Here is a 17,162-nt window from a genome sequence, read left to right on the forward strand (position 1 = left end):
AAGGGGGGGAGGGGCAGGGGAGAGGAAACAAACTTACAAATTCTATCATCTAGTAAAAGAAATCATACCTTTTTTGAGGGACAGTACGAATATTTTCCTGGCATCAAACTGCAGGAGATATTTAACATATAAATACTTTTATAAAGGTCATGGAATGACAAAGTGAAAGTCTGTTTGGGGGAGGGTGGGAATGAGAAGCTAAAGGAGCATGGTGGGAGCAAATTACAGAGATGAGTTTCATAGGTTTGTGCCTCAGGTGTACTTGAAGTGCTGAGATTTTTTATTCCGCACACAAAGGCTTATGGGAAAGCTAAATGTGGGGTCACAAAGTGGAGAAAGGAAGCATCATGAGAGAGGCAGAGACAGCTTGAGGTTTGCAGAACTCAGATCTCAGGTTAGTTGGTCTCTCCCCCAGGGGCCAGTGAAGCCACTTCCTTGTTAGATTTTTTTTTTGGACTTGTTTTTCCCTTGTTTTACCTAGACTTGCGGCCTACCAAACTGACATTTTACAGTGCAGCAAGTGCCTCTGGGAAAACACTGGGCAGCTTAAACAGGATGCAATAATCATCATCATCATCTTAAACATTTTTCTTTCTTTACTTTTGTGTGTACAAAAAATAAGAGCTCTGGCTCAGCTCACCCACTCTCCCTCCTTTTTAATTGGCTTCAGTTGCAGAACCAGCAGCAGGCATTGGTGTATTCAGAGACAGATCTTGCTTTCCTCCAAGAACAGATTGTTTAAAGCTATCTAGTGTTTCAGTCAACAATTATCCAAGGGGTGAATACAGCTGCTCTGGAGTAAATCTTGAATTCAGTTTCATATTCATGTTTTCAGGAGCTTTCTTTCTTGATTTTTATGTCCTTCTCTTTACTTCCACATCCCCATGCAACATGAGGTTTATCAGAGGTGAGAGAGAGAGGCCTTTTGAACCAGAATATTCAATGATGTCACAAACTTGTCTGCCCAGATGGTATAGATGAAATAAATGAGGAAGACAGACACTGACACTTTGTGAGCTGAGGCTTTCCGCTAGACCAGAGGGGATTTGTGTCTCCCACTTGGAGTAAAGCTAAAGGAGGTGCAACAAGAGAATGTGTGAACAATTTTCCAGCCCCTCTTAGAGAGGCTTTTCAAATTAGAACTTCATCTTTGGAGTTGATATGTTGTAATACATCAGACACATTCATATACAAATGTGTGATAATATTAATGATCAGGGATTAGTTAGCATTTTGGATTGTACCCACTGGTACTTTCCATTTTAGGAGATGATCTGAGATTTCTTAAGGATAGACTGCCAATTTTTTCCTCTTCTTAGTGGCACCTTTCAAGGTTGTCCTCTAGCTTCATTTTTAGAAGTTCTAACCTTATTTTTACATTTGTGTAATCTGTATTGCTTTGTATGAATTTGTATTTCATAGATCTCTTTGTTTTAAAAGGATTCCTTCCAGAGTATCAAGAAAGACATACTAGAATCTTGCTTTGAAAAAAGCTGTCTAGGATAGTATCTTTCTAACTAGAGATAGAAAAAAGTTTAGCTTCAATACCCAGAATTTTTAGATTGATTTGCCAATAATTTCAGTGATAAGCCCAATTATAGTTTTTTAATCCTGTCCCAAAGAGCAGAAAAGTCCAGAAGGTAAACAGGCAAACTCTTTGCTGCTTAATTTTTATAATCCTGCGTCTGTCCTTTAACAGAAAAGAAATCCACTTACTTCTCAATCACATTAAAATGAAAATGTTCGTAAAAGCTGTTTAATACTTATGAAGCCTTCATGAGCCTTTTAAAAAGAGCCTTTTGACATTGTTCCATTTTCTGTTTAAAGTGCAGAGCTGAGTTTTGGGGAGAATTAACTCTTGAGAGGCCAAATGGATCAAGTAGGGCTGTCAGAAATCCATACTCTATGAGAAGAAAAGAGTTTTCACAATTCCAGTGTTTCTAAGGACTCTGGTCAGTGAGAGACCCATGGCCTGGGATTTTGTGGTTTCTTAAAGGTCTGTACACAATTCCTCAGCATGGTCCTGGTGCATTGAAAAGCCGTAGTACCACCAAAGCAGAGCAGATTTGTGAGAAGAACGTTTTTCAGCATGCTCTTGAAATTTTAACAAAACTTGGCCTTTTCACTTCCTGAGGGATTTTCAGCTAATCTGTTTTTCAGTACCATATTAATAAGCATCGCACAGAATTATTAAACTTGAGGTATGTGTTTGGTTTTAAGGTCCAACCGGGATTTTAGCCACCTCAGAGTCCAAATCCATGCCAGTGTTGGGTTCTGTATCCAGTGTAACAAAAACAGCCTTGAACAAGAAAACTCTGGAGGCAGAATTCAACAGCCCGTCTCCCCCAACACCTGAGCCAGGTGAAGGGGCGTGTAAATTGGAAGGATGCACAAGTTCCAAGGTTACATTTCTGTAAGTAATGATGCTCTTTACTAAGTAGTGTGTAGAAGAATCTGTGATGACTAACTTGTGTGCTACTTTGCTTTATTCTCTTTAGAGAAATTTTGATTTGGTTAGCATAAATACTTTTCTTCCTTGATTTGATGAGCCAGCTTCTGAGTGTAGGCTCCTAGCTTAGAGATCTTATTCTGATCCAAAGCAGATATATGTGAACTGGTTTGGTAATCTGGTTCTTCTTCTACACAAAGAATTGACGTGGATGATAATTACTCAGCATCAGAAGACACTTAATCATTCTTTCAAGATTAAATGCTTAGATCATCCCTCTTAATGGTTCATGAGCAGCCGAAGAAGATACTAGATCTTTCAGAAGATACTAGGTCTTCAAACATACTTTGAAGGGTACGTTTTTACAGTCTTATTTTCTGGTCCTGAGTTAAAGCTGTGCCTTAATATTGCTCTATCCCGAGAATGAAATGATATGATGTAAAATGTTATCTACGTAGACTTGCTTGAAAGTGGCACTTTGATTGTCAAAGAGTTAATCCTGCTACTGAATGTGTTTCAGACAGATCTGGTGGAGGATCAATTTGTTTTATAACAATGGCAAGCTCTTTTTGAAATTAGTCTAGTTTTGCTTTAGTTGTCTTGCCGGGATGTCAGCTGGTTTGTCACTTAAAGAAAAGGAAGAGTTGAGACAAATCAGATCAGCCGAATATTATAATCACGGTTAATTAAACCTCTGATTTCCTGTTCTATCGGGAGAGAAAGAACCCTTTTTTGTAGCTCTACCTGTCTTAGTTTAAAAGGTGAAGCCTGGACAAATGAAGTTGAAATTCAATTTAGATCTATTTTTGCCAACTGGTGTTTTCTTCCACTCTTGCTTTCTCTCCTTGGTACTATTAACTTTTTCTTTCTCTTTTGGAATGAGTGGCCTTCTTTGCTGATTTACAGTTTTATCTAATTTCATTGTGTTGAAAAGCACATTTTCTCCTGCAGTCGTGTATTTCTTTTCTTTTGACTAGAGTCATTTGAACAGTTCTAACGGAAAGATGATCTATATTCATTCTTCATCTTTCCTATTAAATTTGTTTAACACCTAATTTGACATCAGCAGTCTGGCTACATTTGAACCAATATCCAGACACAAAAGCAATTTGGCTGAGACAAGTTAGTTTCTGAGAAATGCTTCAGTGTGTGTGTATAGATTTTTTTCCTTTACCATTTTACACAGATAATCTTAATCAGAAAATACTGCAACTCCTTCCTCCTTTTGTCTGCCTTTTATTCTCCAAAAGTAAGTGGAAATTACATTTCCGAGAAAGGAAATGAAATAATTGCAGGCCCAAGGTCTGCAAAATGTGTGTTGAATTGACAGTGAAAAGGATCCATGTGTTGACAGACACAGTTGTTAGATGCCATAAAGGCCTATGTGGAGCTGAATTTATTTCTCATCTTGCTTGTTCAATGACTGCTTAAGAGACACGTTTCAATTTAATTTATCTACTTAAAGCACTAATACAAATACTCTGTGCTGCTGTATTAACTTTTAAACTTTGTAACCTAATGCTTGATTATTCAGTTCTTGACATTCTTTAGCTGAAATAACTAATGCCATGTATTTTCATATTGACAGTCATTTAGCAAAGAAAAGTACCTTTCTGAAAAGTCTGTTTCTTAAGTCAATTAGTCCATCCAAATGAATCTGAGTGTTTTGTGTTTGTACCTGGTAATTATTCACTTCCCAGACAGCCACACTTCATTCATTTATGTTCAGACCTAGCTTTTTAATGAGTAAAAGAAGTTTAACTTAATGTAGTTACATGTAAGCTTTAAAAGTAAAAAACTCATGTGATTTGTCAGAATTCCCTGAAACTGGTCTGGCTGCCAGGAATGAGAATGGTTATTTTCAGGGCTGTTTCAGGCTGGCTTTGACTCATAAGTTCACTCTGTTATACTAACCATAAAGTGGAGGCAACTACATTGTCTTGCCTCATAGACCTGAATTGTCAAAGCACTTTGAAGTCAGATCAGTAATTCAAAAGTGAAATGTTTCCTTTGCTTTTTAAAACTTGTCTTTGCACTCTAGTAATTGCACCTTTATTTTGATCTGTGGTGACACCACCTTAGCATTTAAGGTGAGTGGCTCTTGACAGGGACTCAAGGTCAAGGGAGGATCTCAATGACAGTAGCCTCTGATGCATGCGTTCTTTTTTTTGAGGAAGATTAGCCCTGAGCTAACATCTGCTGCCAATCCTCCTCGTTTTGCTGAGGAAGACTGCCCCTGAGCTAAAATCCATGCCCATCTTCCTCTGCTTTATACGTGGGACGCCTACCACAGCATGGCTTGCCAAGCTGTGCCATGTCTGCACCCGGGATCTGAACGAATGAACCCTGGGCCACCGAACTTGCGCACTTAACCCCTGCGCCACCGGGCTGGCCCCCCATATGTTCTTATACATGTGCACACACATACTCACATGAACACTCTCACACACACCCTCACACATCTGTCCCTATCACTCCTACCCTCCTACCCTCTCTTCCTCCCTTCACTTTGGCCTCTCTGACCAGGTATGGTTCCACCCTAGCCCTTTGCTTTTGCCGTCCTCTCTGCCTAGTACGCCCTTCCCCCAGTAGCTACATGACTGACTTTCTCACCTCCATCATTCCTTTGCTCAAATGTCATCTTTTCAGTGAGCCTTACCCTGACCACCTCTTTTAAAATTGTAACTCGTCTTCTCCTAAACTCTGATTCCCCCTTACCCTACTCCATTTTTCCCCATAGCAGTTATCTTCTAACATACTATGTACTTTATGATATTTACTGCTTATTTTCTCTCTTCCCCTGCTAGAATATAAGCTCCATGAGGGTAGGGATTTTTTTTTTCTATTTTGTTCACTGGTGCATCTCAAACATCTGGAACAATTCCTGCCTTATGGTAGGCTCTCAGTGAATACGTGTTGAATAAATGAGTATATTTTTAGTATCAGTAAAACAGAATATCAGATAATTAGAATACTCAACTATTCATTATTCAACAGTCACACACATACACAAGCTAAATGGTAGAGAGTTTTGTTTGTTGTTTGGTCTTTTAAACATTTTTAAGTGCCCAGTAATTTACATTCAGCTCAATGTCGCATATCTTCGGCATCTTGTACCTACATGAGATAAAGTTAACAGAGACAAGAGAACATCCAGGTGTAAAAGAAAGTTTCTGCTATGCTCACTTGATTGGCCTCAGGTTGACAGGAAAGTTTGCTAACCTACTAAAAAAGGTTTTAAATGTAAGGGTAGAAACAAAGATGTTTTCTGCATGGGATCTTCACTTAACCGGAACATTAAATAACTTTAAACTATTCCTGGAGAGTTTTTCCTTCTCTTAATCAGTTCTTAAAATCAACCTGTGTATGTGTTCGAAATAATTGAGTAACTCCTGTCTGGTAAATTATAGAGCCAGAGATAGACAGATTTGTCTCCTAAGGACTTCTGAGAAGGAAAGAGACACTTTTAATACTTAATTACAAGGATTAATTAAAATTAACATTCTTGTCACCAGCCTAAGCAAAGCAAGGTGTTTTTTGAAGAAAAAAGAAGAAAAAGATAATTGGGACTTGGAGAAGCCTAATTATTTCTATTTTAATAATAGTTTTAGAAATATTTGTGTCCTGTTAATTATTTCTAATACATATATACTATCTAGTAATAATATCTTAAATCTGAGAAGTTAAATTTCATTAATTCCATTTAGTTATAATTCAGACAGGAATTCTGCTCATAGTCTCCCTTTAGGCTGTGAGGGGTAAAGAACTGACCAAGCAAATGAACAATATAAACCTGATTTTTGCTTTCACGCTCTTTCCTGTTGATCTGGATTAATCTGACAATGTTAAAGTATAGTAAAACTCATTGATTCAAGCTAATCAATGAATGGGACGGTCAATATAAAATAGGGAAAATTTCAAATTATAGAATTTTTAAAAGATAACTATGTTATTACTTTCAGACATCTACAGTACCTGGAAACAGGCTGTGTTGTGCGGGGTCAGAAAAACGAGTGATTAGTATTTTCACCAATAAAAACCTGTAGACTAGAGAGGAGTAACAAGGAAACACAATGCGATGGTTTGTAAGACAGTGCCTTTCATCTGTGCACAGGGTGGCAGGTAACACCAGGTTATTTCCAGAACTGGAGCCTGCAGTCAGACTAGGGTTCAGATCTTTGGTTTGGCCTTTACTATCTTTTATGACTTTGAGCAAGTTATTTAATCTGACTCTGTTTCCTCATGTGTAAAATGTGGGTAGTAACACCTACCTTGTAGCATTGTCATGTAAATTAGATAATATATGAAAAGTATTTCAATAAATTCGTTTTCTACCTTATGTCAAAATTATAATGCTGGGCCATTACTGGATAATCAAGGACACCTGGGTTATTGGCTGGGCCAGGTTTCCTTGGGAAAGTCATGTGACCTCTCTATTTTGTTTTCTTTTTGTTATGTTTTTTCTTATCTAAAATTGAGGCAAGCAGATTAGACACTCTCCAGAGTCCCTGTCAGCTCTAGAACCCCAATATGGGGTTCCTCACAAATATGGTTGCTTGGTAAAGATGTTCACAGGATAAGGAACAAGAGTTAGGCACGTATTTTCTACCTATAACATGTCTCTCAATATAGATTTACAGTAAAACACACACAAACCTAGAAATGTAAAATAATTAATTTTTAAGCTACATGATCAGAACTTACAAGTTCTAACCAAAGTGATAGTTATCCTTCAGAGTAGTACCCTTAGGGGTCAGGATACTCATTCGAACCCTGTCATTATTGCTCCAAATGCTGTTAGACCTATTGGGATGAGAGAGACCTGATTGCAGAGGAAATAAATTGGGCAGTCTTTGCTGTCTGTTTATTTTGGGGTGGAGAAAGTGGGTGAGAAGAGTGCTTTAGAGCCACTCCGCTGGTCCTAGAAGAGAATTAATGTCAGTATTTATTTTGGTCAAAAAATGATATGGCCCATTTTAATCATTTAACATGTTTCCAAATGACTTTGGCTTTTGAAATCGGATTCAATTTTTGGAAATAGCCATGAGTTTGGCACTATTGTAGATGTATTTTTTTTAAATGTGACACAGACACTTGACATGCCTCCCAATCACATGTACAGAGAAAAGTACCGTGTAGTAAAGTCAAGTCAAAGGTGGTCGGTGCCTGACCTTTCTTCTTTTACTCCAGTAAGGTTGACTCCTTCCACATTTACACATTCCGCGGTATTGATTAGTGGGTAACTAAGAAATGAATATTTTATAAACAAACGTAAGTTGACAGTAAGAAAACACAGTATGCCTAGTTATGGGTAAGATTGTCTTCCATTTTAATCCAGTGTGAGGTCCCTGAAACATGTTAGCTTTATTATTGACAGAACGCAGAAGCCTAATGTTCTTGATTGATACAGGTAAAGTAAAGAGGGAACACATTTTGGAGGTAAAACCTTCCATTGTATGTGTTCTTCCTCTTCTTTTAGGTAATATTTTCTATTATTCTTCATCAATATATGTTAAGATATATCCATATTATAATATCCATCCAAGAGGATATGTGCTTAAATTGCTGTAAGCAGTATGTGTATGTTGATTATACAGTATGTATATGATGATATGATGGAGGCTATGGATAATGAAACCAATTTCCAGCTTGGAGGTTCAGGATCTTGGAATTTGCTTCCATGACGTTTTGTTGTTACTACTATATTTCACTAATATTTATTAAGCCAGATAATTTCATGTGTTATTTTAATTCTTCCAAGTAGAGAGATTGGACATTATCTCCATTCTACAGATGAGAAAATTGAGGCTCAGTGAGGGAAACAAATTGCCCCAAATTCTGTTCTTAATCGATAGTTGGGTCAGATTTCATTTGAACCTTTTTCATTCTATCTCCAACACCCATGCTTTTTGAACTACAGCATATTGCACTGAGTACATTAAGAGCTTGAGGAGTGGGAGGGAAGAAAGTGACCATAGGTTTCTTCTATAGGAAGCAACAGTTCTGCAGTGAAATTGCTCCATTAGACCTATGATACACACGTGCTGCTCCTCTGACACTGCATACACATGGTCATAGGTAATATCATCCCCTCCTTTTCCGCTCCTCGTCTTAAGGCTAATATAAGCAATTAAAATCTCTCTTGCTGGTGCCAGCCCAGTGGGGTAATGGTTAACTTCGTGCACTGTGCTCCAGTGGCCCAGAGTTCACAGGTTCTGATCCTAGGTGCTGACCTACACATCGCTCATCAAGCCATGCTGTGGAGGCATCCTACATACAAAATAGAGGAAGATGGGCACAGATGTTAGCTCAGGGACAATCTTCCTCAGGAAAAAAAAGGACAAAACAAAATCTCTCTTGCCAAGGGAAGGAAATGTTACCCACTAAAATAAAGAATTCTGAAAAGGAGAGCCAATCTGAATTAGCAAAAAGACTTAAAGATTAGTTGGAAAGAAATTGTTTTAATGTTTTTTGTGTCAAATGTCCAATAAAGGGGCATGCTTCATAAATAAACTTTAGAAATTACCATATCAGAATACCAGCCTAAGCTACTTTAGTCTTTGATATAAGTTTCTTTTACATTTATTCATTGACATTTCAAACATGCTGAAGAAGTTTATTCCCAGAAGTCAGTTACCTTGAAAATATCTAACTCTGATCATTGGATTAGAAAGATGCTTTACTAAATGATACTATGATAATCTGTGAATCTAGTTGTTTCAAAAACATACATTCTACAGCTTCCAATAAATTTGATTGTTGTATTCACTTTATGCTGTACCTCTTTGAGAGAGCTCTATCTTTGGTAACTTAGCAGTTAGCTCCTTTGAGTTTGTGCTTAGGTGTCTATTGGTCATTGTGTTTTAGGATATCTCTATTATAAAGAGAGGCAGCACAAATGAGCTTTCGTTATGGAGAAAGGGAGGAGCAGATCTTTAAAAGAGTTCTGCATCACAATCAGGCAGAGGCCCAAGAGGATCTTGTGTTTGTGCCATCTTGCTTTTTCATCTCTGAACAGTTTCATCTAGAAATGGCCCTACTCGTCTGTACTGAGCTTTATTCATCTATGTTCACTTTTTCTATTAATTACTTTCAGGAAAGTAAATATCCTTCTGACATTTTACAACGAAACAAGGCGGTCAACCTCAAAGATGATTTTTTTTATTTCATCCAGTTACTTCTATAAAGCCTTGCTTCAGAGGGGAGAACCCATTTGACAGTGAACTCCGATTCCATTGTAATTGGTGTGATTTGCAGCAATTTCCTAGCCGTGTCCTCATCTCTTGGTCATGCTAAAGATGCTTTTAAGCCATAGTTAGCAGAGACCCTTCCAGTTAACACTTCTCTAATTCCTCATGCTTCTCTTGAACCTCAGATCTCCCCAAAACTGTAAGCTTTATCAAGCTCTTTGAAATTTCCTTTTTAACCACCAGACAAGCAGCTAGCTTGCTTTTTTTGTTTGGGAGGTCAAAACGGGTCACACTGTGCCCTAGAAGAATTTTAAAAACAAAAATCCATGTAGCAATTACAGGACTTCAGTTTCAATAGAAAAATGTTCCTTTCAATGAAACCGTTTTTATTTTAATTTGCATTTAATTTCTAGATCTGTGGTGTCTCTAAATACATGTGACTTTTGGCCCCACACAGATTTATTTTTGTAAGAGTTCATCTTGTTTGAGCCGTTAACTGAATACCAAAGCATAGTTGATAAAAGATAAATTTTTGATGTCTCTTGGTTAGTGTGATCAGTGAAACATTTCTATGAAAGAAAAAAATCGAATTGCCTTTCACGTTTTGAATTAAAAGATTGATTTTATCATTGTTTGACCTCTAACTGGTCTCCAGTTTTATTTCATTATTTCCAAAGTGAAACTAATGAACAAAAATGAAATTGAAAAGTACTGCTTTTTTGGATTGGAGCTGGAGAATCTGAGCTTTTGAAATATGTTACCAAATAGAAATTGAGGTTCTTAACTCTTAGGGAAACTTAGCATAAAATTATTCTCTCAAATATCTCAGCTGGCAATTAATTTGGTTGGCCATACAACTATTCCTTAAGAGAGGTTTGGGCCAACATTTTGTTCAAATGGAAAATAGAGAAGTTCCTTTAGTCTCCATGGTGGAAAGGTGGGTTTCCCTCCTGTTATTCTTACCTCCACCATTTCCTCATCTCCTCCACTCCTCCTTTCTCTGCTTTTGTGTATGTGTGCACGCGCGTGCTTGTGTGCGTGGTGTGGAGGAGAGAATGGAGGGCACCTTCCTGTACTTAGTAAACATTTGTTTCTGAGAAGAGACTACTAACCAGCAGAATGAACTGCATGGAAGTTACTGCTTAATCTGATGCTCTTAGACAATTAAAGGATTTGCTCTGCGCTCAACTGTAATCTTAGTACTGCTGAATTGTGTGCTGACACTGCAGGAAACAGCTCTGCTCGGCAAAGCGCTCCTACAAAGGTTCTCCATGTGTGCCTCTACATGGACAATTAAGTTTCAACAACAAAATTAGCAGAACAACTGGATGTTCTGGAAGTTGAGATCCCTTCACTTAGTCCCTTTTCCCTCCCCCTAAGGAGGTATCCTGCCGACTGCCCGAACCATCCGCTGGTCATTATTCTTACAAGTGTTCTGAGTTGCTGTACAGACAGCAGCTTCTTCCAGATTAATTGTTGAGGCTGTGTTACACCTAGTGTTAAAGTTCTGTTGAGTAAATCTCAAAATGACTGTTAAAACTCTGCTGAGTAATTCTCATTTCTCTCAGAGAATTGCTTGCCTTCTAACATTTGCCTCCAGTTGCAAACACCTATGATTTTAAGAGACTTAGCATAAAATACATCATTTCTGCATAGACAACCAGGTTGCTTTTTGTGCTTTGTAATTTTTTTCAAACATCTTCCAATAGTCTCTGTGGTATTTGTGTTTCCTTTTATTTGTGTATAGTGAGTAGAGGAGAGTTTTTTAATTTATTCAAATAGAAGTAGCCGACTAAAACTTAAATGCAATTTCAGATCTAAGGATAAATTGACCTGACTTCTGAAACCTGATGAACACATTTCATCTGAAATATACTTTGTCATATAACTATATGAAAAGTAGCACACTGAATTCTTTGTGACTTCCCATCTTAAAAGAGAGTTTAAAGTATATAATATAGTATATTTAAAGAAAAAATTGTAAATATTCAAAAAAATATTATCCTGAACACTTCGAATGAAAATGCAAGCATTTTGTGCATGACAGCTTTCTTGAGAAGCCAGTGTTTTATATGGTGAATTTTGTGGAAGACTTTATATCTCTTAAAACATTTCTTTTAAATAACATTGGCTTTTATTAGTTGAGATCTGAATGGATTTTCCATAGTGACTTAAAGTTGTGCAAAATTATAAAAAGCTTAAGAAGTAGCCAAAAAGAGAATCACACATTTTTCAGAATCTTTGCCTGAGCTCAAATCAATCTTAGTTGATGTTTTATCAGTGTTGATTTTGCTTGGCGAGAATGGTCCAGTTTCCTGAGCTCAAATCAATCTTAGTTGATGTTTTATCAGTGTTGATTTTGCTTGGCGAGAATGGTCCAGTTTCCTGAGCTCCCCTGGGCCAGTGTATCTCGGAATCTGTAAATGTCCACAGTCCAGCTTACGCTGGAGGAGTAAAACACTTGGGACAATGCTTCATAACACGCACCGTGATCTGGGAGGTAACCCATGCAGCTACTCCACTAAAGTACGGCTAAATATGGACACAGGGGTCTTTGCCCAGCCATTGTTACTTCTGTTAAAAAGGAATTCTTGTGAATCTTGAGGGCAAAGCAGCATCTAGAAGCTGATGTCAGATTTTCAGCCATGGTGGTATTGTTGTCTTAACATTGTTATTTTTCATAATTTAAAATTACATCTGTTTTTCCCTCAAATAGAAGCAGACCCAAACTGATAAACTAATTTATTCTTTGAGCCAAAATGGAGTTTTAAAAACAACACAAAGCCAAAAGAAATGAGCTTTTTTTCTACCTTCATTATATTTTAAAGTATTAGAATTGGTAATAATATGTAAAGTTTCACCTTATATTGGAAACTTTATTGTGGGAAATTTTGGACAAGTGTATTAAAATTTCCTGAAAAAGAGAGTGTCTGAGAGAAACGATAAAAACTTCCTCTGCTGTAACGCCACTACTGTTGACTGCTGTAGTAACTGCATAAAGGGCTGGGGAACAAGTAACGCTTCTTATTTTTACACAAGGGAAAATAGAAAACTGACTTCCTCTTTGGAGTTTTTCCAGGAAACTGCTTTATCAAGACAAATTTAAATCTTTCCGTTTTCTGTCCTTGAAGGTGGTAAATATGATTGCAGCTTTATCCATTTTTATTGTAAAAGAAACAGAGTTCAGACCGTCCGGCTGCACGTCATTTGTTGGATGGCTGCCACAGACTAATGCAGACGTCCCACTGGGAGACCAGAGAAGAACTATACTTTGATTCACCAGATTGTGTTAAATAGTCCAGCTGTTGCGATTTGAAAGATAGTTACCTCAGAAGTGAAATAGAAATGAACTTGGCATTTATTCCTCAAACCATTTTTATACTGTTTGGCAATCAGCTTTTCAGAGGTAGCATTTTATAAAATAACTCTCACCGCTTAAAAGTTTCATTCACTGTAATGTTCGAAATGTCCCACCTTTATATTATCAGTAAAATTAAGCTTGAGTGATATGCAGAATTTGCATGAAATAAGCATTTCCCCCTTCATTTCATGAGCTTTGATTGTATTCAATTGAGCTCAGAACCACGTCTATTAGGGCTCTTTTGGGCATTAGTTAATTTGAATTGCAGCCGAAATGTTAGCTAGAATGTTGTTGAATATAATTGGGATGTGGAAAGTTGATTTTGAAAGGAATTTCATTGAATGCAAACAATGATGTGCTTTTTAAAAATTAGAATGCTGCGCTTTCATCTCTTGTAACCCAGTCTGGGAAATCACTGAGTCCCTTTAGAAAGTTCAGCTTTAGCAATACCGTTTGCAATTGTTCTGATTCTTCTGGTACCAGTTCAGTTTGAAGTCAAGTCTTTCCCTTTACCAGCAAGTGGCCCCACCACCCGAGCCCCACGTTCTGGCTGGCTTGCAGCTGCGGAAAGTTGCTGCTTTCTAAAAGGGTACCCAAGTTGTATTTGGCCATCAGGCTTGGTAGGGTGGCATAGATTGGTATATTGTCTCCTAGCTTTTATTTTGCTTTTTAGTTTCTCTTTTTGTCTTGAAATAGCCCTTGAGCAAATGATCTAAAATGACCCATGAAAATATCTATTTGAATGGATCATAAATGACTTACCAGTATGTTGTGATAAGAAAAAATATTGGACAAGAAATCAAGTTTCCACAATTTTAGTCCTGAATCCATTGTTGATAGGTTGTATGCCCTTGGACAAATCATTTAACTCGCTTTTCTTTGGTGTCTTCATCTGACAAATAAAAAGGTTGAATTAGTTCATGTCAGTGATCCCTTTCAGCCTGAACATCCCATGATTTTGGTCTTACTTTATATCACTTATAAAATTTAAGTTTTACCTAGAGACTTTGGAGCATACAGAAGCTCTCCATTACTTTTCATGAGTACTGAATTTTAATTCCTTATTTGTGATCATTGCTCTTAGATGGAGAATTAAAGTAGGAAAGTTGAACAGAAGAATAGTATACTGCAGATCCTATTGGATTGTTGCATTTGAGCACTTGGTATTTTTATCCTGGGGGAGAAGCTTCAGATTACCTTCTAGAACCTGCCACTATGGCTGCCTCAGCAAGAGCCTGGTTTCTTGGCACCATCACTGATCGGGCTTTCTGGCTCTTTCCATAAGATGGGGATGAAGCTAGAGGCCTCGGAGAAAGGCCTCTCATTCCAGAAGGAGCCCTGGGCAGCTCCCTGTGGGAAGCAGGAATGGACCTAATGTTGTCAAATCAGGAGGCACTACAAATCACAAAGGAAAAAAAAATCAAGGAATAGGTTGAAGAGACAAATTTTATATTTACAGATCTGAAAGATGCAGCTGAAAACAGGGATTCAGAAAGAAAGAAATGAGTAAACATGCCAAAGTTAGCCTGCGTCATCATTATCATGTTTCCAGGAGGAGGTGCCTTTGGTAAACAGTGTGGTGCTGTGGACAAAGCAGAAACAGGAGACAGCAGCTTCTGATCCTTGTTCTGGCTCTGCCACTGCTTAGCTGTGTGACTTTACGCCAGGCTCTTCCCCGTCTCCAAACCTCATTCTCTCCATCTGTAAAAGGACCAGTTGGACGGGATGATTGCCTTAGTCCCTTTTAGCCTTAACCCAATGGATTCCAAGTCAGTGGCCATTATCCTTGAGAAACAAGTTTCTCTGACTCTGAATGCACAGATGCAGAGAAATTGCCCACTGTGCCACGTTCAGTGACAATCAACAAAAGAGTTCTCAAATTGTAGCCTACAGGTGACGTAATAATAGATTAATCTGCAGCTGAGAAGTTTACTTCAGGAAAGAAGAACAATTCTTTGGACTGAGACAATTTCAGGCCATTGCAGCCTGAAAGTACAAGGTTTCTGAGTTTTTCAGTTCAATCAACATCCATCTGTTGCTGTTGTGGAGCCCTGAGAGCACTTCCTGGAAGTTGTCAGCCTCCAGCTGATGCAGAAAGCTTTTGTAGGATGTGTTCACCACTCCTTCACCCGCAGATACACCTAGGCATGAAACACATCCATGGTGGTTCTACAGAAGAGATGGAGGCTAGTATGAGTGGATGGAAGTTGCTCACCTAGAATGAGATGAATACTTCCTTTGCATGTTTAGAGTAGATTGGCCGGCTTACATAACAGACAGTGGGCTCAAACCCAAGGTGGAGCCAGACTGGTGATTTGACCTGCAGACTTTGTTGTGGCTTTGAGTGTAACAACTTAGCTAGGCTGGAATTTCATTTCCTAGAATTCCCTTGCCCATTTGTTTCCAGGTAAGCATTGGACATGAGCAATTTGTATGAGGTTTAGAAGGCAGAAGTGACATAGTTGTTTTTTTTTTTTTTAACACTCTGAAGGTCCGAGTAGAAGAGGTATTGTTTCAGTTCACACATGTAGTCACCTAGTTGGCATGTGGCAGCAGCTGGCCCCCAGAGTCTCCAGTTCCCTCTGTCTCCTCCTCCCGCTTCTCCAAATCCAAGGCCAAGTGTATGTGCAGTTCCATGTGGAAGGGCTCCAGTTTATCCTGCAGGTCATTTGCATTATCAGGATTGGAGATTGTGAAAGACAGAGACAGCTTTGGTTTGTCTTTAGTCTCTTGCCTCTTTTCCCCATCTTTCTTTTTACTTGCCAGAACGGCTGTCTTCAGGCCTGGCATGAGATGCAGAGGCAACAGACTTCTTGTACACAGACTGCCCAACTAGCTCTCTCCACTTCCTGGGGCCTAATTCATATAATAAATCCCTTATATCACTCATAGTGGTTCTGCTTCTCTGAATATACCCTAATGGATACAGTCTTGCAGATGTTGCCTGGGTCAGAGAAAGTCAGACCAGGTACTACTGGAGAAACTGCATCCCACACTGATTCCCACAGCACAGTAACAGACATCCTGAGAAGTGGATCCTTGGCCAAGGTAGATGGACAGTGTCATGGTGTTTTCTAATGACAAGGGTGTTGCCAAATTGAGGCAAAAATAAAGGACACTGTCCTCATTACAGTATAGCTTTCCTTTCAGGCTCCTGCTCATCTCTTTGCTTTTACCACCTCCAAAGAAAACAGAGTTATGTGTTAGTCACTTAATGATGATGGCAAAATCACACAGTTCGTATAACCAGAGAGCCAGATAGAGTGGTTTTCAACCATTTGGACAAATCTTATAGTACTGGTCAGAAAGTGGTAAAACTATGGTCACTGGGTTTGTTTTTTTGTGGCTGGACCATGCAGGCCACTTTCTTTCAATAGTTGATCATTTGTTCTGTTGTTTTTGTTGTAAAGGAAAGACGTCTAGACATACTCACACCAAAGCCTAGGTTTCTGCCCATTCATTCTGAGCCTGTCACGATTCCTTAGTATTCACTCATTCATTTACTCCACAAATGGATCTGCACTGGGTGCTGGAGTATAACCGTGATGAAAACTAAGCAGTCTCTGTGTCATTGATGCTTACGTTTTATTTGAAGAGACAGACATTCAACAACTAATTGCACAGTATTTAATTATAACTGTGGTAAGTCCAACAAAGGACAAATATTAGGCAGTATGAGAGTGTCTAACTGGCAGCTCTGACCTGCTGTAGGAGTCAGGGACTAGTAGAAATCAGCTCCAGGAACTACTAGTGGAGCAGTGGGCAGACCCTGGCCAACAGTTCACCAGTGCATGTCCTGACTTCCAGAGGTAGGACAGGGTGGTGCTGGTTCATGGTTAGCTTCCTGGCATTTGCCAAGACCAGGTAAGTCTGAACAGCCCTGCCTTGCCTCCTACACACCCCTCAGGGTTCAGGCACCAGGTCAGCAGCAGCACTTCAGATGGTGGCTTCTGACCGTGACTTCTGAGAGGACTAGGTACTGACTGCCTAAGTTCCTGACACATGGCAAGAGAAGAGTGTTTCAGGACATCTCTGTTTCCACGAGGAAATTCATTCAGCTGGAAAAGCAATAGCTTCTTGCATCAGCATAGAAGAGAGGAAGCCTCTGTGGGAAAAGAAACTGCATCAGAAATTCAATAAGAAATTTCTCAAGACACGATTC

The 17,162-nt window shown here is 38.7% G+C and overlaps 1 protein-coding gene across 7 annotated transcripts in view; it reads left to right on the forward strand.

The window, feature by feature from the left end:
* SHTN1 (shootin 1) overlaps nt 1-17,162 on the forward strand; it is a 98,277-nt gene that overhangs the window by 78,735 nt on the left and 2,380 nt on the right. For 3 of the 7 annotated variants that reach the window (XR_011532660.1, XR_011532680.1, XR_011532663.1), the window contains 2 exons: nt 2,221-2,413; nt 2,650-2,803. The exons of 1 other annotated variant lie outside the window; for it this stretch is intronic. Coding sequence is in view for 2 of the 6 variants with exons in the window: in XM_008514524.2 (XP_008512746.1) it covers nt 2,221-2,413 (193 nt within the window). In the remaining 4 variants the exon portion in view is untranslated. The remainder of the gene's footprint in view (nt 1-2,220; nt 2,414-2,649; nt 2,804-17,162) is intronic. 3 more of the 7 variants (XR_011532677.1, XM_008514524.2, XM_070592884.1) reach the window with 1 other exon arrangement.

The sequence above is a fragment of the Equus przewalskii genome, chromosome 1 (assembly GCF_037783145.1).
Source record: "Equus przewalskii isolate Varuska chromosome 1, EquPr2, whole genome shotgun sequence".
Lineage (NCBI taxonomy): Eukaryota > Metazoa > Chordata > Mammalia > Perissodactyla > Equidae > Equus > Equus przewalskii.